Raw genomic sequence first — 15,123 nt, forward strand, 5'->3', positions numbered from 1 at the left:
CAACTTTATCAGAACAAAAAGGAGAACAATTTAACATCCCTGTTTCTGAAATGTTTCCCAGTGTCTCCGATACTCCTCAGCACCATTTCCATGATGACTCAGTGAAAGCAACCTCTGCATACTTCCCACCCCACCCCCCACCACCTCAGGAGTCCGGGAAGAGCTCTAGGATCCCTGCTTTATATCATTGCGTCTGCCCTTTGCCCATCTACACCGTGGCGCCTGAGGCAGGCACCTTTCCGGGCCTGGGACCGTCTGTGCTGCTGGGAGCCCTGAAGCACCCTGCTGGTCCAGGGCAGGCGGGCTTCCTTCTCCAACACTGTCATTTTCCCTTCCACACTCATCCACACTCATAGCTTGAATAGGATTTAAGGATGCAGATGCTGTTCTCCTCATTCAACTGAACGGTTGATTCCTTTTCACTATTTTGGTTTAGAATTTGTAATAATTCAAAAGCCTAACCTTTTTTGGGGGGGTGGGGGCTATAAATTTGTTTGTACTTTTGCTTGCAAGCTGCTTCAGCAAAGGTCAATTTTATTTGCCTGTGATCTGTCATTATCATTAAATGTTATGATCTCCCCCGAATCTTCAGGACTCAGAATTCACCTGAGAATGCACAACCTTACCTTTGGTCTACTCTTCTGAAAAAGGAAGTGAGCTCTATGGCCGACCTATCCACATAATGGAATGATGGGTGCCTTGCTAACCACCCCTGTCTCTGCCCCACAGCTCTGCCGCCTGGAGCGTGGTCTGTCTGCAGGGCAGTACCGGGGAACCCTGTTTGCCGACCAGCCGGTGATGTTCATCACCCCAGCCAGCAATCCCCCCAGAACCAAGCTGCGGGAACTGGTCCTCCTGTGTGGGGGTCAGATCACGCGAGTCCCACGCCAGGCCGGCATCTGCATCGGACCCTCCCAAGGAAAGAGGAAGGCAACCACCAAGTATCTGTCAGAAACATGGATCTTAGGTAGGAATCTGCACCCAGGGATGGTTGGGGAAGGTGCCTTCTGCTTGTAGTAGCTGCTGGTGTCCCCTTTAGAGCCACTGTTCTGTGGTCCCGGCCACACAAACAGGTTTTTCTGGGGGAAACGTGATGCCCACACTGCCGGCGATGTAGCCTCGGGGCTTTTGGATGGACTCTCAGCATCCACGCGTCTGCCTTAACAGAATCCTGTAATTACGTCAGTCACAAGCCAACCTAGACCCTCCTCCTTTTTGACTGTCAGCCAAAGTCCAGTTCACAAGGACAAAGGAAATCCTATTAGACTCTACATACTTTACCTCACTAGCTAGTGTGAAAGAGCCAGCCTTGCCACAGCCACCCCAGACCTTAAGGCCTGTCCACCCTCCGCTCAGACACTCCCCCCCCCCCCCCCCGGTGCCTGTCTTGTTCCGTGTCCAGGGCTGTGGGCTGGTGCCCAGCCCCAGGACCTGCCACCCGGTGTCCCACCCCTTTCTCGTGTGTGCGCTGCTCCTCACACTCATTTGTTCACGGGCTCAGAAAGGTACGCTTTCGTGCAAAAGGAGCTACAGCTTTTATTTCAAAAAAAAAAAAAAACAAAACAAAACACTGGGACATGGACAAAATGTACAAACTGGCATCCATGGCAGCATAGAGAGCACCAGACGCTTCCCTCGATCCCGAAGGAGAAGAGATGGTAGAAGATATGCTCTGCCTTCCAGGAGGCCGACAGTGGGGTGCCAGGCACGCTTGCCCGCTGTGACCCCAGCCCTGGGAGAGCTGCAGAGGTCTCCAGGAGGAGTGGGCTAAGCAGGACTGCAAGGTGGGACCCCGGGGGGGTGGGCGCAGGGCCGGCAGGCGGCGTCCGAGCAGGGCTAAGGCTGGACTTGGCCAGTGCCCCCGGGGCCCCGCCTTGGGGCTAAACCTTCTTGTACGGGGTTTTTTGAAGGTAGCAGTTTGCCAGGGCTGTCCTACCAAGTCCCACAGACCAGGGGGCTTCAACAGGGATTTATTCTCTTGTGGCCTGGAGGCTGGAAGTCAGACTTGGTTTCTCCCGAAACCTTTTCTTCTCCCGCTCTTACTGAATTACTTTGGTGGCAGCACCTTTAGCCAAGATCCTTACCTGGCTCCTGGAGACTTGACAAGTGTATTCCGTCCCCTCCTGCTTCCCTGTTCCAGAGTCTTCCTCCTATTTGCCTCCCCTCGTCTCTAAATCCCAAACTTCTGGCTTTTCTCACCCCTTCCTAGGCAATATCCTTTAACAGATAAGTAGATACCATGTCCAAGTTGCATTCATCTATCAAACAGACATTTTATGAATATCTTTTAAATGACTGATGGTCATCCTTTGGTATATTTTAAAAGTATGGCCATCAAGAGTAATTTTTTACTCTCTGGGTGCAAAGTAATTTATCTTCTGCCTTGGAGACGAATTTAAAAAAAAAAAAAAAAAACCCTATGATTTTAGCCACAGTCCAAAAGCCAAGAGGCTGTTTACTCTTTTCTAAATGCCAAGAATATAACCTTCAAAACATCCTATGTTCTGAAACAGAGGTTCTTGTTTTGTTTTTTTAAAAAGTGCATGGATCAAAATGACACCAACTAGAGACCAGAATTTTGCTTTTTAAAAAAATGTCTCATTCAGCTAACGGAACTGTGCACACGATTGATATCAACAGTGCATATCAACAACTAATCTTTACAGCGTCTGCAAATTGTGTACCGTGCACAGGGCCAGTGTCTGGGTCCGCACGATTATTATTTCCAAGTTGGGGAACTCTGTCGCCCCTTCCTGTTGCCCGTGGCTTTTGTGCACAGATCATGCACAGTTCAGCCGCCGGCCCAGTTCCTCCCGTTGTTTTGCCATTCTGCTCTCCTGCCAGTGGGTTTTTAGGAGGCAAATCTCTACCTGCTTGACCCCAGGGCTTGACTTTCACAACGCCCTGTGGAATTCTCTGGGTTTCAGAGCTGGAGCTGCGGGCCCGAGTTTCTTTCCTCTCCCATAATTCATGTCCTGTTTCTGATTTGTCATTGATTACACCATCTGCGTGTGCCCTTGGCAACTTCCGGGTATTGTGTGTTCTGGAATCCTTGGCTCTCGGCGTGGTGAAATCCTCACCCCTAAGGTGAGTCCCCCTGATTCTCTGGCCGCTGCCCCTGTCCGCACCAGGGCGCTTCTGGTGACTTGGTTGTTAGAACATGCCTTTTTCACATGTTTATGAGTTTATATTCTTCTCTTTTTGAATTGAGTGACAATACAATAGCTCCAGCTTTGTGCCAGTAAAGATTTCATCTGTATGTCTCTCCACATACGCATAGACCCACAAAACACAGGGTCCCGAGCATCGCGTGTCCTTTCCCATCAGGGCTCTGCTTGTTCTCCGAGTGGGGGCAGCGGCAAACCACCTCTTCTCTCCGCACCTGAGTTACTTCATCGGTTACTCAGGTAATCACCGCTGCCCTGCTTACTTCCCATGATGGTTGGAGGAGATAGCACAAGAGAGTGCAAGGTATCTCGCACCCACAGTGGGCACAGTCCGTTACCCCTGGGTGACCAGATCCACTGATACAGCAACATTTTCTCTTCTGAGGAGTTTTCTCCTTGCCCTGAGCTTCCACTGTGAGCACATCTAGGCAATATTTTATTCCCAAAACGTTGATCAATTAAAATTTGTAATCAAAGCCCTTGAAAGTTAAAATTACAACCATGTTAAGGCACCAATTTAAAAGAAAGTTATTTTGTGACAAATTATGAAAAGCAATACTCTAAATTTGTTCCAACTAGAAGATCAGCGTGTGAGGTAGGGTCCCTGAGACTTAAGAGTAGTTTGAATCAAGTATTTAAAAGTCTTAAAAAGTGGCTCGTTGTATCCAGTTTCAGATTTGTCATTTGCTTTCCAAAATAAAAGATGCCAAGTTTTTTTTAGTACCTTTATATTTATTCCTGTGTTTTATGGGATCTTTGTTTATGCGGACACAATAAAGTCATGGGGGATGGACAAGCAGATTTTTTTAGCCATTAGGAACCTCTGAGAAGTTTGGGTTTTGTTTGTTCATTTGTTTTTTGGCAGAGGGAAAGATGATCAGCACCAAAAAGAAAGTCTCTTTCCCCAAGACGTCCGACATCCTAGCACTGTATTCCTTCAGATAAGCCTTTTTATCCCTTCACCGTCTGATCCAACATTTATATTAAAAAACAAAACTCTTAAATGATTCTTCCCATATAAGACTTTCTTCTAACCTGCAGCTCTTCCTTCAGGGGACATCGGCCAGGGGTGGCCACGGGGCATTCAGCCAGCTCACCCTCTTGGCCCTGCCTTGTACTGCTGGCATAGAATGGTGTGAATTTATGAAATCCCCAAACAGGGCTCACCACGTGAAACTTAAGCCATGACTTACTCATTTGCTCCGTGGAGAGTCTCCTTCATGCTGGGTCGCCTTATAATGAGGCCATTTGAATGGTCATGATTATGTTCCCAGTTCATTCCCCAGAGTCCATGTTCCCTGAAACAGCAGTACACTTAGGCCAAGATTCTCGATGAATCACTGCACCAGAAGGAGAAATGGGGATTTTTGACAGAGAAAATACTTGTGGGCACTTGAATATGTATGAAAGTAAACAGGAAAACAAAAACCAAATTCCCGGCACCAGGAAACAAAATGTCACCTTTACCTGACATTGGAAGGGAAGCAAGTTCCAGTAATTTTATTTACCCCAACACAGCCCTAGAACAGAATTCCCATTTTGCATATTGAGACAGTAAGACAAGAGAGTCCCAAGTGCCTCGGCTAGCGTCTTGAGGCAGGCGGTGAGGCAGGGGCGGGAGCCCCGAGACCCCAGTGCATTCGTCACTGGTCTGCGAATTTTTGTGCTGTAGCTCTGTCTTTTCACGCTCTCCATCCCCCACATTGGTGTTATCACTTACGGCTGGTTTGGCCTCTCACAGAAGACATATTTCCAGTCTCGGGCGCCCTTTTATTGTCTGGGCTATGTTCAAGTGATAAGACATACATTTTATGCTATTGTGGGAACATAATGTAATATGCTCCACAGCATTGCCAAAGGGGGAGAAAAAATTAGCCTCAGCATGATTTCCTTATAACTTATAAAAAGCATTTGATTTGAATGTTTCCCCATGTCAACGTTTTCAGGCAAAAGATCTCTGATAGCGTGTGGGCCTTTTGCAGGCTAACCTAGATCATTGTTTCCCTGGATGGCTGACCACAGAACTAGGCCTAGAAAAAAGCTCTCAAACGTGGCATTTTGTAAAAGCAAGCCCACTCAGGGGGCCTCAGCCCTTAGGGTGCATGATTTAACAGATGATGTCGGGGTTCCTCAAGATCCTCTTCGTCTACATTTTCACTGCATAGAAGGAACGAGTCACAGGTGGTGAGGCCATGTGCGGAGGAGGAGAAAGGGAAGAACCTGGCGCAGGTCTGCCCCCAGCCCGACCCCTCCTCAGGACACTGCCTGACCCCACCCTCACCCAGGAGCTCAGCAACCAGTCAGAAAGTGACGGCAGACTCTTTAAGACGCAATCGCAGACGATACGATGAATTATTTTTGTTTTGAGTTGCTCTCAAATGGATGACATCTACCAGGATAGAAATGAATGAGAACTAAAACTGACTGTATATCTCATGTGTTTAAGTTTTAAAAATATATATATATGACTTTAAAAAAAAAATATATATATATATAGCTTTTTTTTTTTAATTAACTGCCAACTTCTGAAATTGTGAGCATTAACTTGGATTGATCAGAAAGTGGATTTCCCCTTTATTGTATTCACTGGTCAACTAGTGGTCCTAGATGGTGACCTTTGAACTTTCCTGACCTGTCTCACTCGGCTTCTCTCTGTTACATTTATGCCAGCTGACCTCCAGTCACTGTGTGTGAGCATCGTCGGTGATATAGAAGTTAAAAAGCATCATGAAGACAAGCAAAGTGGAAAATAAAAGACCCTCCTCTGCATCTTACTAGCCAAGGCACAGTTTTTAAGCCTCACTTAAAAACAAAAAGCAAACTGGAAGATGAGAATCGGCTACATATTCAACTCAGAACCAGGAAATCGTGTGAGCATGGCAACATGTTATATCCACTAGAAATGCAGTCATTGGTTTGCAGAATCACACCGGCCACTTAGAGGCCAGCGCTGAGCATTTGGGTTTTGACAGGTGCACAAGACTGTCTTGTGCACAGATCCGCGGGGAGCACCCCCTGCGTGTGCTCCCCCGGGCAGAGGTAGGTGCTCGAGTGTGAATTCCAGCCCTGCGTCTGGGGCTGGGGGTTAATGGCCATAAAGAAACTTCACAGCTCAACCCCTTCGTGGGACATTGCCAGTAGTTTAGGCTCTTTGCTTACTGACCTAGTATAGTAACACTCTTTACAAGAGGTTCTCATGGATCTTTGGAGCATGTGGAGCTTCAATTCTTTCAGAGTTACGTGTTAGGCCGTTAATATTGAGCATCATAGAACCTAAAGTGATGAACCTTTTGTTATGGACTGAATTGTGTCTCCCCAAATCCGTATGTTGAAGTCCTGACCCCCAGGACCTTAGAATGTGATTGTGTTTGGAGACCGTGCCCTCTCAAGAGGTGATTAAACAGTATCATCGTGGTGGAGCCCTGATCTCACAGGACTGGCATGCTTATGAGAAGACAAGAGACACCAGGGATGCGTGCATAGAGGGAAGGCCACGTGAAGACGGAGAAGACAGCCATCTGCAAGCCAAGGAGAGACCTCAAGAGAAACCAGATCTGCTGGCACCTTGATCTTGGGCTTCTGGCCTCCCCAGGCTGTGAGATCATAAATTCCTATTGTTCAAGTTCAAGCCTCCCAGTGTGGTGTAGTGCTTTGTTAACAGCCACCCTAGCAGATGAACACTGCTGGAAACGAATTCTGAGATCATGGTAGAAATCTGTGCCTTTTATCAAACAAAGGGATCTGAATTTCTCCACCAGAGCCACTTGGTGAATTAAAGATCCAGCGTTCATGGGCACCCTCTTCTCTGTTCAGACTCTTCCTTTGTAAAAAGTATGATCTTAATGCCACTGTCAGTAAGTGGAACTTCTCTGTGCAACCACTAACAGTAGAGGTTCTCAGTTGGTGCACTACAGAAACTGATGCTGAAGGATCCAACCTCCGAATAAAATAAAAAAGCTGTTCCCAATTTGCAGGAAGAGAAAAAAATACTTGGATGAAATTCTCATTTTTTTTATTCACTTTTCTTAAATTTTGATACTTGAGGATGAATGAATACGTAGCAGTAAATACAAAAGAATGTCAGAAAATGAATAATAAAAATGTATCAAAAAGAAGATAGTAGGAAGGGAAAAATGAAGGGGGGGAAATCAGAGGGGGAGACGAACCATGAGAGACTATGGACTCTGAAAAACAAACTGAGGGTACTAGAGGGGAGGGGGGTGGGGGGATGGGTTAGCCTCATGGTGGGTATTAAAGAGGGCACGTTCTGCATGGAGCACTGGGTGTTATACACAAACAACGAATCAGGGAACACTACATCCAAAACCAATGATGTAATGTATGGTGATTAACATAACATAATAAAATTTTTAAAAAATGTATCAAATATTAACAAAATCAAAGCAAAATAGGTTTTTTGAGAGCTGAAAGAGTTCTTTGGGGAAAAAAACCATCAGTAGTCAAAATCCTAGCAATACTGAAAAAGAAAGGAAGAGAAAGGGGTCCAGTGAACAATACTACAAACAAAACTGGGGCTGCTACTACAGATACAGTAAGGTTATTTAGAAATCATGAGAGCATGCTGAATAAATTTTTACCAGCAAATTTGAAAATAGGTAAGTTGAACAATTTCTAAAACAATATTACCAGAATCGACTCAAGAAATAGAAAATCTGAACAATTTCAACCATTTAAAAAACTGAATGATAAACATGTGCTTCTCACCCTCCATTCAAAAGACACCTGCATGGAGTGACATCAGCAAAATGGCAGACTAAGAAAATCCAAGCTCCCATCTTCCCCACAGAAACCCCAGAAATCCCCAGACAAAACTGACTCTGTCAGAACCAAGTCTGTAGGAATGCTGGAGAACAATCACAGGTTTACAGCAGCCAGGCCAAAGGCCAATCAAACAAAGCCACGTTCAGGGCGGTAGGGAAGCTTTGTGGCTCCTTACTTGTGCCCCACCATCTTGGTTTCCTCTCCTCGAATGCAGCCCTTATTTGTTCTAGTCTGCTTGGGAGATACCAGAAACACTGACTTGCTCACTCATCTCGAATAACACATGCAGGAGAAAAGGTAGACACTGTCTTTAAAAGCTACAAGGAAGGCAACAAATGTAAAAATAGGTTAAAAAAAAAAAAAACCCACCACCAACAACCACCACCTTCCGTGTATCAAGGGACACAATCCATCAAGTGAAAAGGCAGCCTATGGAATAGGAGAGAATATTTGAATTGACCCCCCTAAAATAGGGGTCAATATCTAAAAAATATAAAGAATTTCTACAGCTCAACAACAACAACAAAATGATTAAAAAATGAGCCAAGGACTTAACCAGATATTTCTCCAGAGGAGATATACAAATGGCCAATAAGCATGTGAAAAGATGTTCGTCATCACTAATCATTAGGGAAATGCAAATCAAAATCACCATGAGGTACCCCTGGAGACCCATTAGGATGGCTACCATACAAACAAAAAACAAGCACCGTTGAGGATGTGGAGAAATTGGAACCTTGTGCACCGCTGGGAACGTAAAATGGTGCAGCCAGTATGGGAGACAGTACAGTTGTTCCTCAGAAAATTAAACAGAATTACCATGTAATCCAGCAATTTTACTTGTGGTTATACACCTAAAAGAACTGAACAAATATTTGCACACCTGTGTTCATAACAGCATTTTTCACAATAGCCATAATGTGGAAGCAAGTCAAGCATCCATCGACGGATGAATGGATAAACAAAATGTGGTCTCTACATACAATAGAATATTATTCAGCCATAAAAAGAAATGATATTCTGATATATGCTACAAAGTGAATGAACACTAAAAACATGTTTAGTGAAATAAGCCCTCCACAAAAGGACAAATATTCTATGATTCCACTTACTGAATTACCTAGAATAGACAAATCCACAGAGACAGAGATTATAATACAGTTTACCAGGGTCTAGGAGGAGGTGGGAATTGGACTGCCAAGTGATTATTTAATGAGTATGGAGATTCTATTTGGGATTATGAGGCAATTCTGAAAATGAGCAGTGGTAATGGTCACATAGCATTATGAATGTTCTTAATTGTATACTTATAAATGGTTAAAATGGTAAATTTCATGTCATGTCTGTATTACCACAAAAAAATATTTCTAAGATATTGTTAAAACTATCTAGGACAGGTAAGTTTTACCAAACATTACAAATTATTGCAGAGAAAACTAAGAGGATAGGTATTCACCTCATTTTATAAGGCTAGCATGATCTTGAACTAAAACTACTTAAATTACAGCCCAAACTCATTTGTGAATATGGATATAAAATTCCAAAATAAAATATTTTGCAAGTTAAACTTAGCAGTGTGTTAAGAAACATGGAATCAAAGTATATTTAATCAAAGAATGTAAAGATAGATATCATTAAATCTTTTTTCTAATCCACTAGTTTTCTCAGATGTTAAAAAGAGAGAAAAATCCAATATCCAGTCCTGATAAAGACTCATTAACTAGGAATAAAAGAAAACTTTCTTAATGTGATAAAGAGTATCTATAGAAAACCTACAGTGTATCTTTTATTTAATAATGAAAACCTTAACTGAAGGTTTAAGTGCGTACAAAATACATACGACTGCCCTTACTCTTTCAACAGAGATCTAGAGTTCCTAATCAAAGGGATAAGACACACAAAGGAAATGTAAGAGTTATAAAGGAGGAGACAAATCCTCATATTTGCATACGATACAGCTATCTACATAGAAAACTCTGGGATAATCAAGAAACAACTATAACTGAGCAAGACTGGTCCTTGTTAGATCCACTTGGTAAAATCATTAGCATTCCTATATCTACTAGTAAATAAATAGAAAACATAATAGAAAAACTAGAGAATTCAAGGCTAGCCCTGTAATAGTGTTTTACTCACATTTCTTGGGTGGGAAGTGAAAGTTGGTATACTAGGCATAAACAATTAGATTACCTTGTCTATGACACAGCCCACATTCTTAGTATACTCTTGGAAAAGTTTCCAGTATATGAATGTCTCCAGCCTAGTATCAGAGCAGAAAAAAAAATGTTGAGAACGCTCCATTATTTTAGACCAAGCAATTTCATTCAAATATACCACATGGTGTCAGGTCATTCACCTACCTATTCATTCAATTTATATTTGTTTTGAGCACCTATCATGTACTGAGCATATTCTAGGCACTACTGGAATAGGAGTTGACAAGGCAGATACAGGACTTGCCCCTGTGGGACTTACATTCTAATGAAGACAGACAATAACCTTTTTAAAAATCCTGTTGGTGATCAGTGCTACAAAGAAAACAGGGTATGAGTATTTACAGGGACAGTGAGGTTGGCTCCTTGCTGAAGAGCTGTATTTGAGCTGAGACCCCAGTGATGAACACAAGGGTGGGCTTGTGTCCGTCTAAGGGACTGGCCTCTCAGGCTAAGGGAACAGCTAGGATCCAGGTAGAGAAGAAGCAGAGGCACTGGGGTGTCTGAAACCCAGCGAGAGGATTAAGTGATGAGAAATGAAGCTGGAGAAGTAGCCAGAGGCTGGACCATGGTGAGAACTTCAGTTTCAGTTTTTGTTCTGAGTATAAATGGAAGTCACCAAAGGATGTTAAGTAGGGGGTACATATCTTTCAGCAGGAGCCGAGAGAGCAGTTTTAGGCTCTTACGGCAGTTCCAGTGATAAATGACGGTGGGAGGTCACAACTTGGGGCATATCCGTGGGGGTGGTGTTAAGCTGCCAGACCTTAAATAAAAATTCTAAAGCCAGTTGGCCTTGCTGATAGACTGCACGTGGTATACCAGGAAAGAGGAGTCAAAGATGACTCCTAGACTTGAATTTGAGCGTCCGAGAGAACGTTGACGTTCCTAGAGATCAGGATCCGTTGAAGAAGTCCTGAAGGGATAGGGGCTAATTCAGACAGAAGAGGAGCCTGCAAGACTACCGCACAACAGAGGGCAGGACCTCTTGTTCGGTGTGGTTCCAGAGAGAAGTGAGATCAGCAGATGACAGTTACGCGGTGGGCAGTGGCATTTGTGACCGGCTGGGCCCCACTGGTAAGGGCGCCTTCAGTGTCACGCGCCTGTGTCCTAAGTGTTCCCAGAGGCTGGGTGACCCTCATCCTACAGAGCAGGAAAGCCGATTCCATAACCGAATGAATGTCTGGCTACATGGCCACTCCCATTTCAGCCCTAGAATTGTCCGCTTCTTGTGATAAGATAAAGCCCCCAGTGGGGTCCTGGGTGTTCTAGCACTCTCCACACATTACCATTAGCTACCGGCAATGGGACTGTCAGCTCAATAAAGTGACTTGCCCCCCGCACTATAAAAAAAATAGCCAGCAGCATGTTCCTTCACTATCTAATCATCAGACCACACAGAAGCATAGCCAGTAAACTGATTTATGCATAAATGTGTGCCAAGACCTGCTAAATAGCCTTGTTAACATAACACAAACACAACCTTTTTTTTTTTTTTTCCCCAATTTCATGGGAGCTGCTCATGTTCTGTTTTGTCTTTCCCCTGGGCAGGACTGGCATTGCTCTGACGTCTGTCCTATTGGTCACATTTTGTGGGGTGTTTGAGGATTATTCGTATGATGTGACATTGGAATTTTGGGGATGTGGCTGTCTTCAGATGACAAATGAACTTAGATAAAAGTCATTTTCCATGTGTGTGCTTACACGTTTGGGAGCCAGCTATCACTCCACCATCAGGTGCTTTTCTGTCCTGACTCCTGAGTTTGCTCACTATATGCATGGGCACAACACTACACATACCACAGCACCATTTCTTGCAAGTCCCTGGGTTAATTCCTCACGTAGTGCCATCACAGAGCACACCAAACCGCGTGTGACGGGCCAGCCACCAACTCTGCTGTGAGGTCACATTAGGATTCTGTTTTTTATTTTATCTAAATTTAAAACTTGCTCCTTCTCCAGTCAACCTTTTTTTCTCCACCGGAATGAATGAAGGAATGAAGGAATGAACGAATGGATGCATGCATAGATGTGTGGAGTGACACCTGATTTCATGGTCAAAGACTTCAAATAGAGAAATCTTACAACCCTTCCTTCAACTACCGTTAAGATGGAAGAGTTTTTTTTTTTTTTTTTTTACTTTTCAAAAACACATTTACATAGAAATAAATGTATATAAACCTACATATTGTTTGAGGGTTCTCCAATAGATGGAAGGTCACACATTGTTCCTTGAGTTTTTATTTAACTCCGTCCAGGAGAGCTTCCATTTTAACACATAAGCAGCTACTCCTTTCTTCCTAACCTCTGGCGGGAGTGTAAGTACTCCATGCACTCATTATTAGATGTTTGGGATGATTTCCATTGTTTCTGCTATTATAAACTTTGTGTGTTCTAATTGGAATGATTTGAATTCAACTTTAAGAAATCCTTTTGAGCTATAATTATTCGAGTGCAATGCCAGGCATGAGTATTTGTGTGAAGTAGATTTGCGGCAGAGGCGTCGCTGTGCCCTCGCGTAGGCATACTTAAGTCTCGATAGACGCTGTTGAGCGAGTTTATACTTTTACAGCCTACGGACGTCCCTGTTTCCCCACATCTTCACCAGTGTTGGGCACGACCCATATTTCCAGTATTTGGTGATCTGATGAATTGAACAAATAGATCGCATTACTTAATTTGTTGTTCCCTAACTACTAAGTTACTGATGAGTAGGACTGTCTTAGAGAGGGGATCGAGATTTTGTGGATTGCCTATCTTTATCCCTGGCCTATTTTTTTAAGTTGGGCTATTTTTTTTTCCACACTGTTCTGCAGAATACTTCTATAATATGGTCCCTAATCTTGTGTTGTTAGCGTAAAATTCTCTCAACCTCTCTCATCTTTAATTCTGTTTATTGTGTATTCCGTGTTACAGAGGTATTAATATTTAATTATTAATCTTTGTGGATTCAAATGCCTGTTTTTTCCCAAGGCACATGAATTTGGGTTTCACTTCGGAAATTTGTCTCTACCCCCTGAGCTTTAGAACTAGTCTCCTATCTCTATTATTACTTCCATCATTTTTTTCATGTTTACAGCATGATGTGAAGGGATCATACCATCTGTTTGTAACTCACCCATTCTGCACTGATTTTTGAATGCCCTTTGACTCATCTGTTAACTTCCCATATATGCATGGACACGTTTCCGGACTCTCCCAGTGATTCACTTATCTGGTTCTGTGCTAATTACATACTGTTTTACTACGGTAATTTTATAGTGTGTTTTGGTATCTAGTATATCAGATTCTCATTATTCCTTTTTTTCAAAATTGTCTTGCTATATATTTTTTCTTTCATATAAACATCAGAACAAGTGTGTTACTTTTTTATAAGTGTGTCACTTTTTGAATTGCTTTAAAACTGGGTATAGGGAAAAGCTTTCTACCTATGGTTCTAAGCCCAGATGCAGTAAAAGATTTACATAATCTGCACACATAAAAACTGTTTTGCATAAGAAAACTCAAAAGGCGAATGACAGAATATATGAACAACACTTACCATGAATAAAGGACTAATACTAAAATGTAAATCGTAATAATGCCACTTCACTACAGTGTGAAGTAAGTGGTTGTGCTTAGTACTACTCATGGTTGTAAAAGTTTCATCAGGTATGTTAATTTTAATGTTGTATCATGTATATAATATATACATATAACAAGTGTTAGTGCTCCTCCCCTCTGAAATTCATCTCCCCAGTTCAGACCTCTTGTAGGAAACTGCATTTATACTAGACAGGTCACAACCGAATTCTGGGACACTATTGGGGCCTACAACTAAGATGCGCCACTTTGTCTCCCATTGTCCTCCTGTATTCACAGAACAAACCTTTTTTTTGACTCCCTGTCTGCTCTCACTCATCATTGTGGCATCTTAAGATCCTTCAGTATAATTTGTCCACCCCTGTGGATCATAATAGTAATTAGTAAGTTAACTGTAATTTAATTTCTAATTCCATCAGTGCCCCCGGCCCACTGCATTTCTCGCTCATCCTCCTACAAGCAGGGCTAGGAGCAGTACCGTCTCCTGCATCTATAGCTTATCCTGGCCCAAGGGACTTCTTGTGACTCAGATGAAATAACAGGCTTTCAAATGGACAGGACTTTAGAGCTCACTGGTCCAACTTCTTCAACTGAAAGATAATAGACATGAGTTGTAGAAACTAACTCTGTACTCTGCATGAAGTACTCAGCTAGGTAGATGGGATAGATACACTGCCTAGAATGTGTAGTGCTGTATGGGGAACTTACATATTTCTATAGACTTTGCCTTGTACCAGAGGGTATTTTCTGTAGCTAGCAGAGATTAGAATTCTGGTCTCTCATGCCACAGACTGGCAAACTTTCACCCTAACACAGTATCTTGCCACAATGGCAACACCCTAAGGCTTGTATCTATAGGAATAATGTGCCTGCTGAGCCCTTAAAATGTAGCTAGTGTGATGGGGGAACTGAACTATTTATTTAATTTTAAATAGCCACGTGTGCTATGCAGACATGTAAACAAGGCAGCTCTAAGCCATTTAAGACTTTAAAACAGGACCTTGCATGTATACAAAAAGGTTATTTTACTGTATGGTTGGCCGTTATAAATGCTAAACTGCTTTTCTCTTTCTCTAGATTCAGTCACTCAGCACAAGGTCTGTGCCTTTGACAACTACCTGTTGCTGCAATGATGGGCCCATCAGTCAACACCACGGGGCTGCTGCCAACAGCTCACAAAGTTGTCTTTGGACATTCACATGAGCAAACACTCAAGAGAAGGGATGGATGCAGAAACGATGCCTTTTTATATCATCACACGTGTGCCTTGTGGTTTTTATATAAAGAAGCTCCTCCATGTGACTTTCTGATGACTGAATGTGTGCTTTACAGAAGCACTGACCAGCCCTATTTGGGCCTTTTCTATGCAATGCCAATCTTAG

General features: G+C 43.0%; 1 protein-coding gene across 3 annotated transcripts in view; it reads left to right on the top strand.

Moving 5' to 3' along the window:
• MCPH1 (microcephalin 1) overlaps positions 1-14,896 on the top strand; it is a 249,402-nt gene extending 234,506 nt beyond the window's left edge. For all 3 annotated transcript variants that reach the window (XM_025886038.2, XM_073902261.1, XM_025886040.2), the window contains 2 exons: positions 730-967; positions 14,819-14,896. In XM_025886038.2, the coding sequence (XP_025741823.2) occupies positions 730-967; positions 14,819-14,874 (294 nt within the window). In that variant the 3' untranslated portion in view covers positions 14,875-14,896. The remainder of the gene's footprint in view (positions 1-729; positions 968-14,818) is intronic.
• Positions 14,897-15,123: the final 227 nt, after the last annotated feature.

The sequence above is a fragment of the Callorhinus ursinus genome, unplaced genomic scaffold, assembly GCF_003265705.2.
Source record: "Callorhinus ursinus isolate GAN/ISIS: 27379988/994484 unplaced genomic scaffold, GSC_fseal_2.0 scaffold17, whole genome shotgun sequence".
Classification (NCBI taxonomy): domain Eukaryota; kingdom Metazoa; phylum Chordata; class Mammalia; order Carnivora; family Otariidae; genus Callorhinus; species Callorhinus ursinus.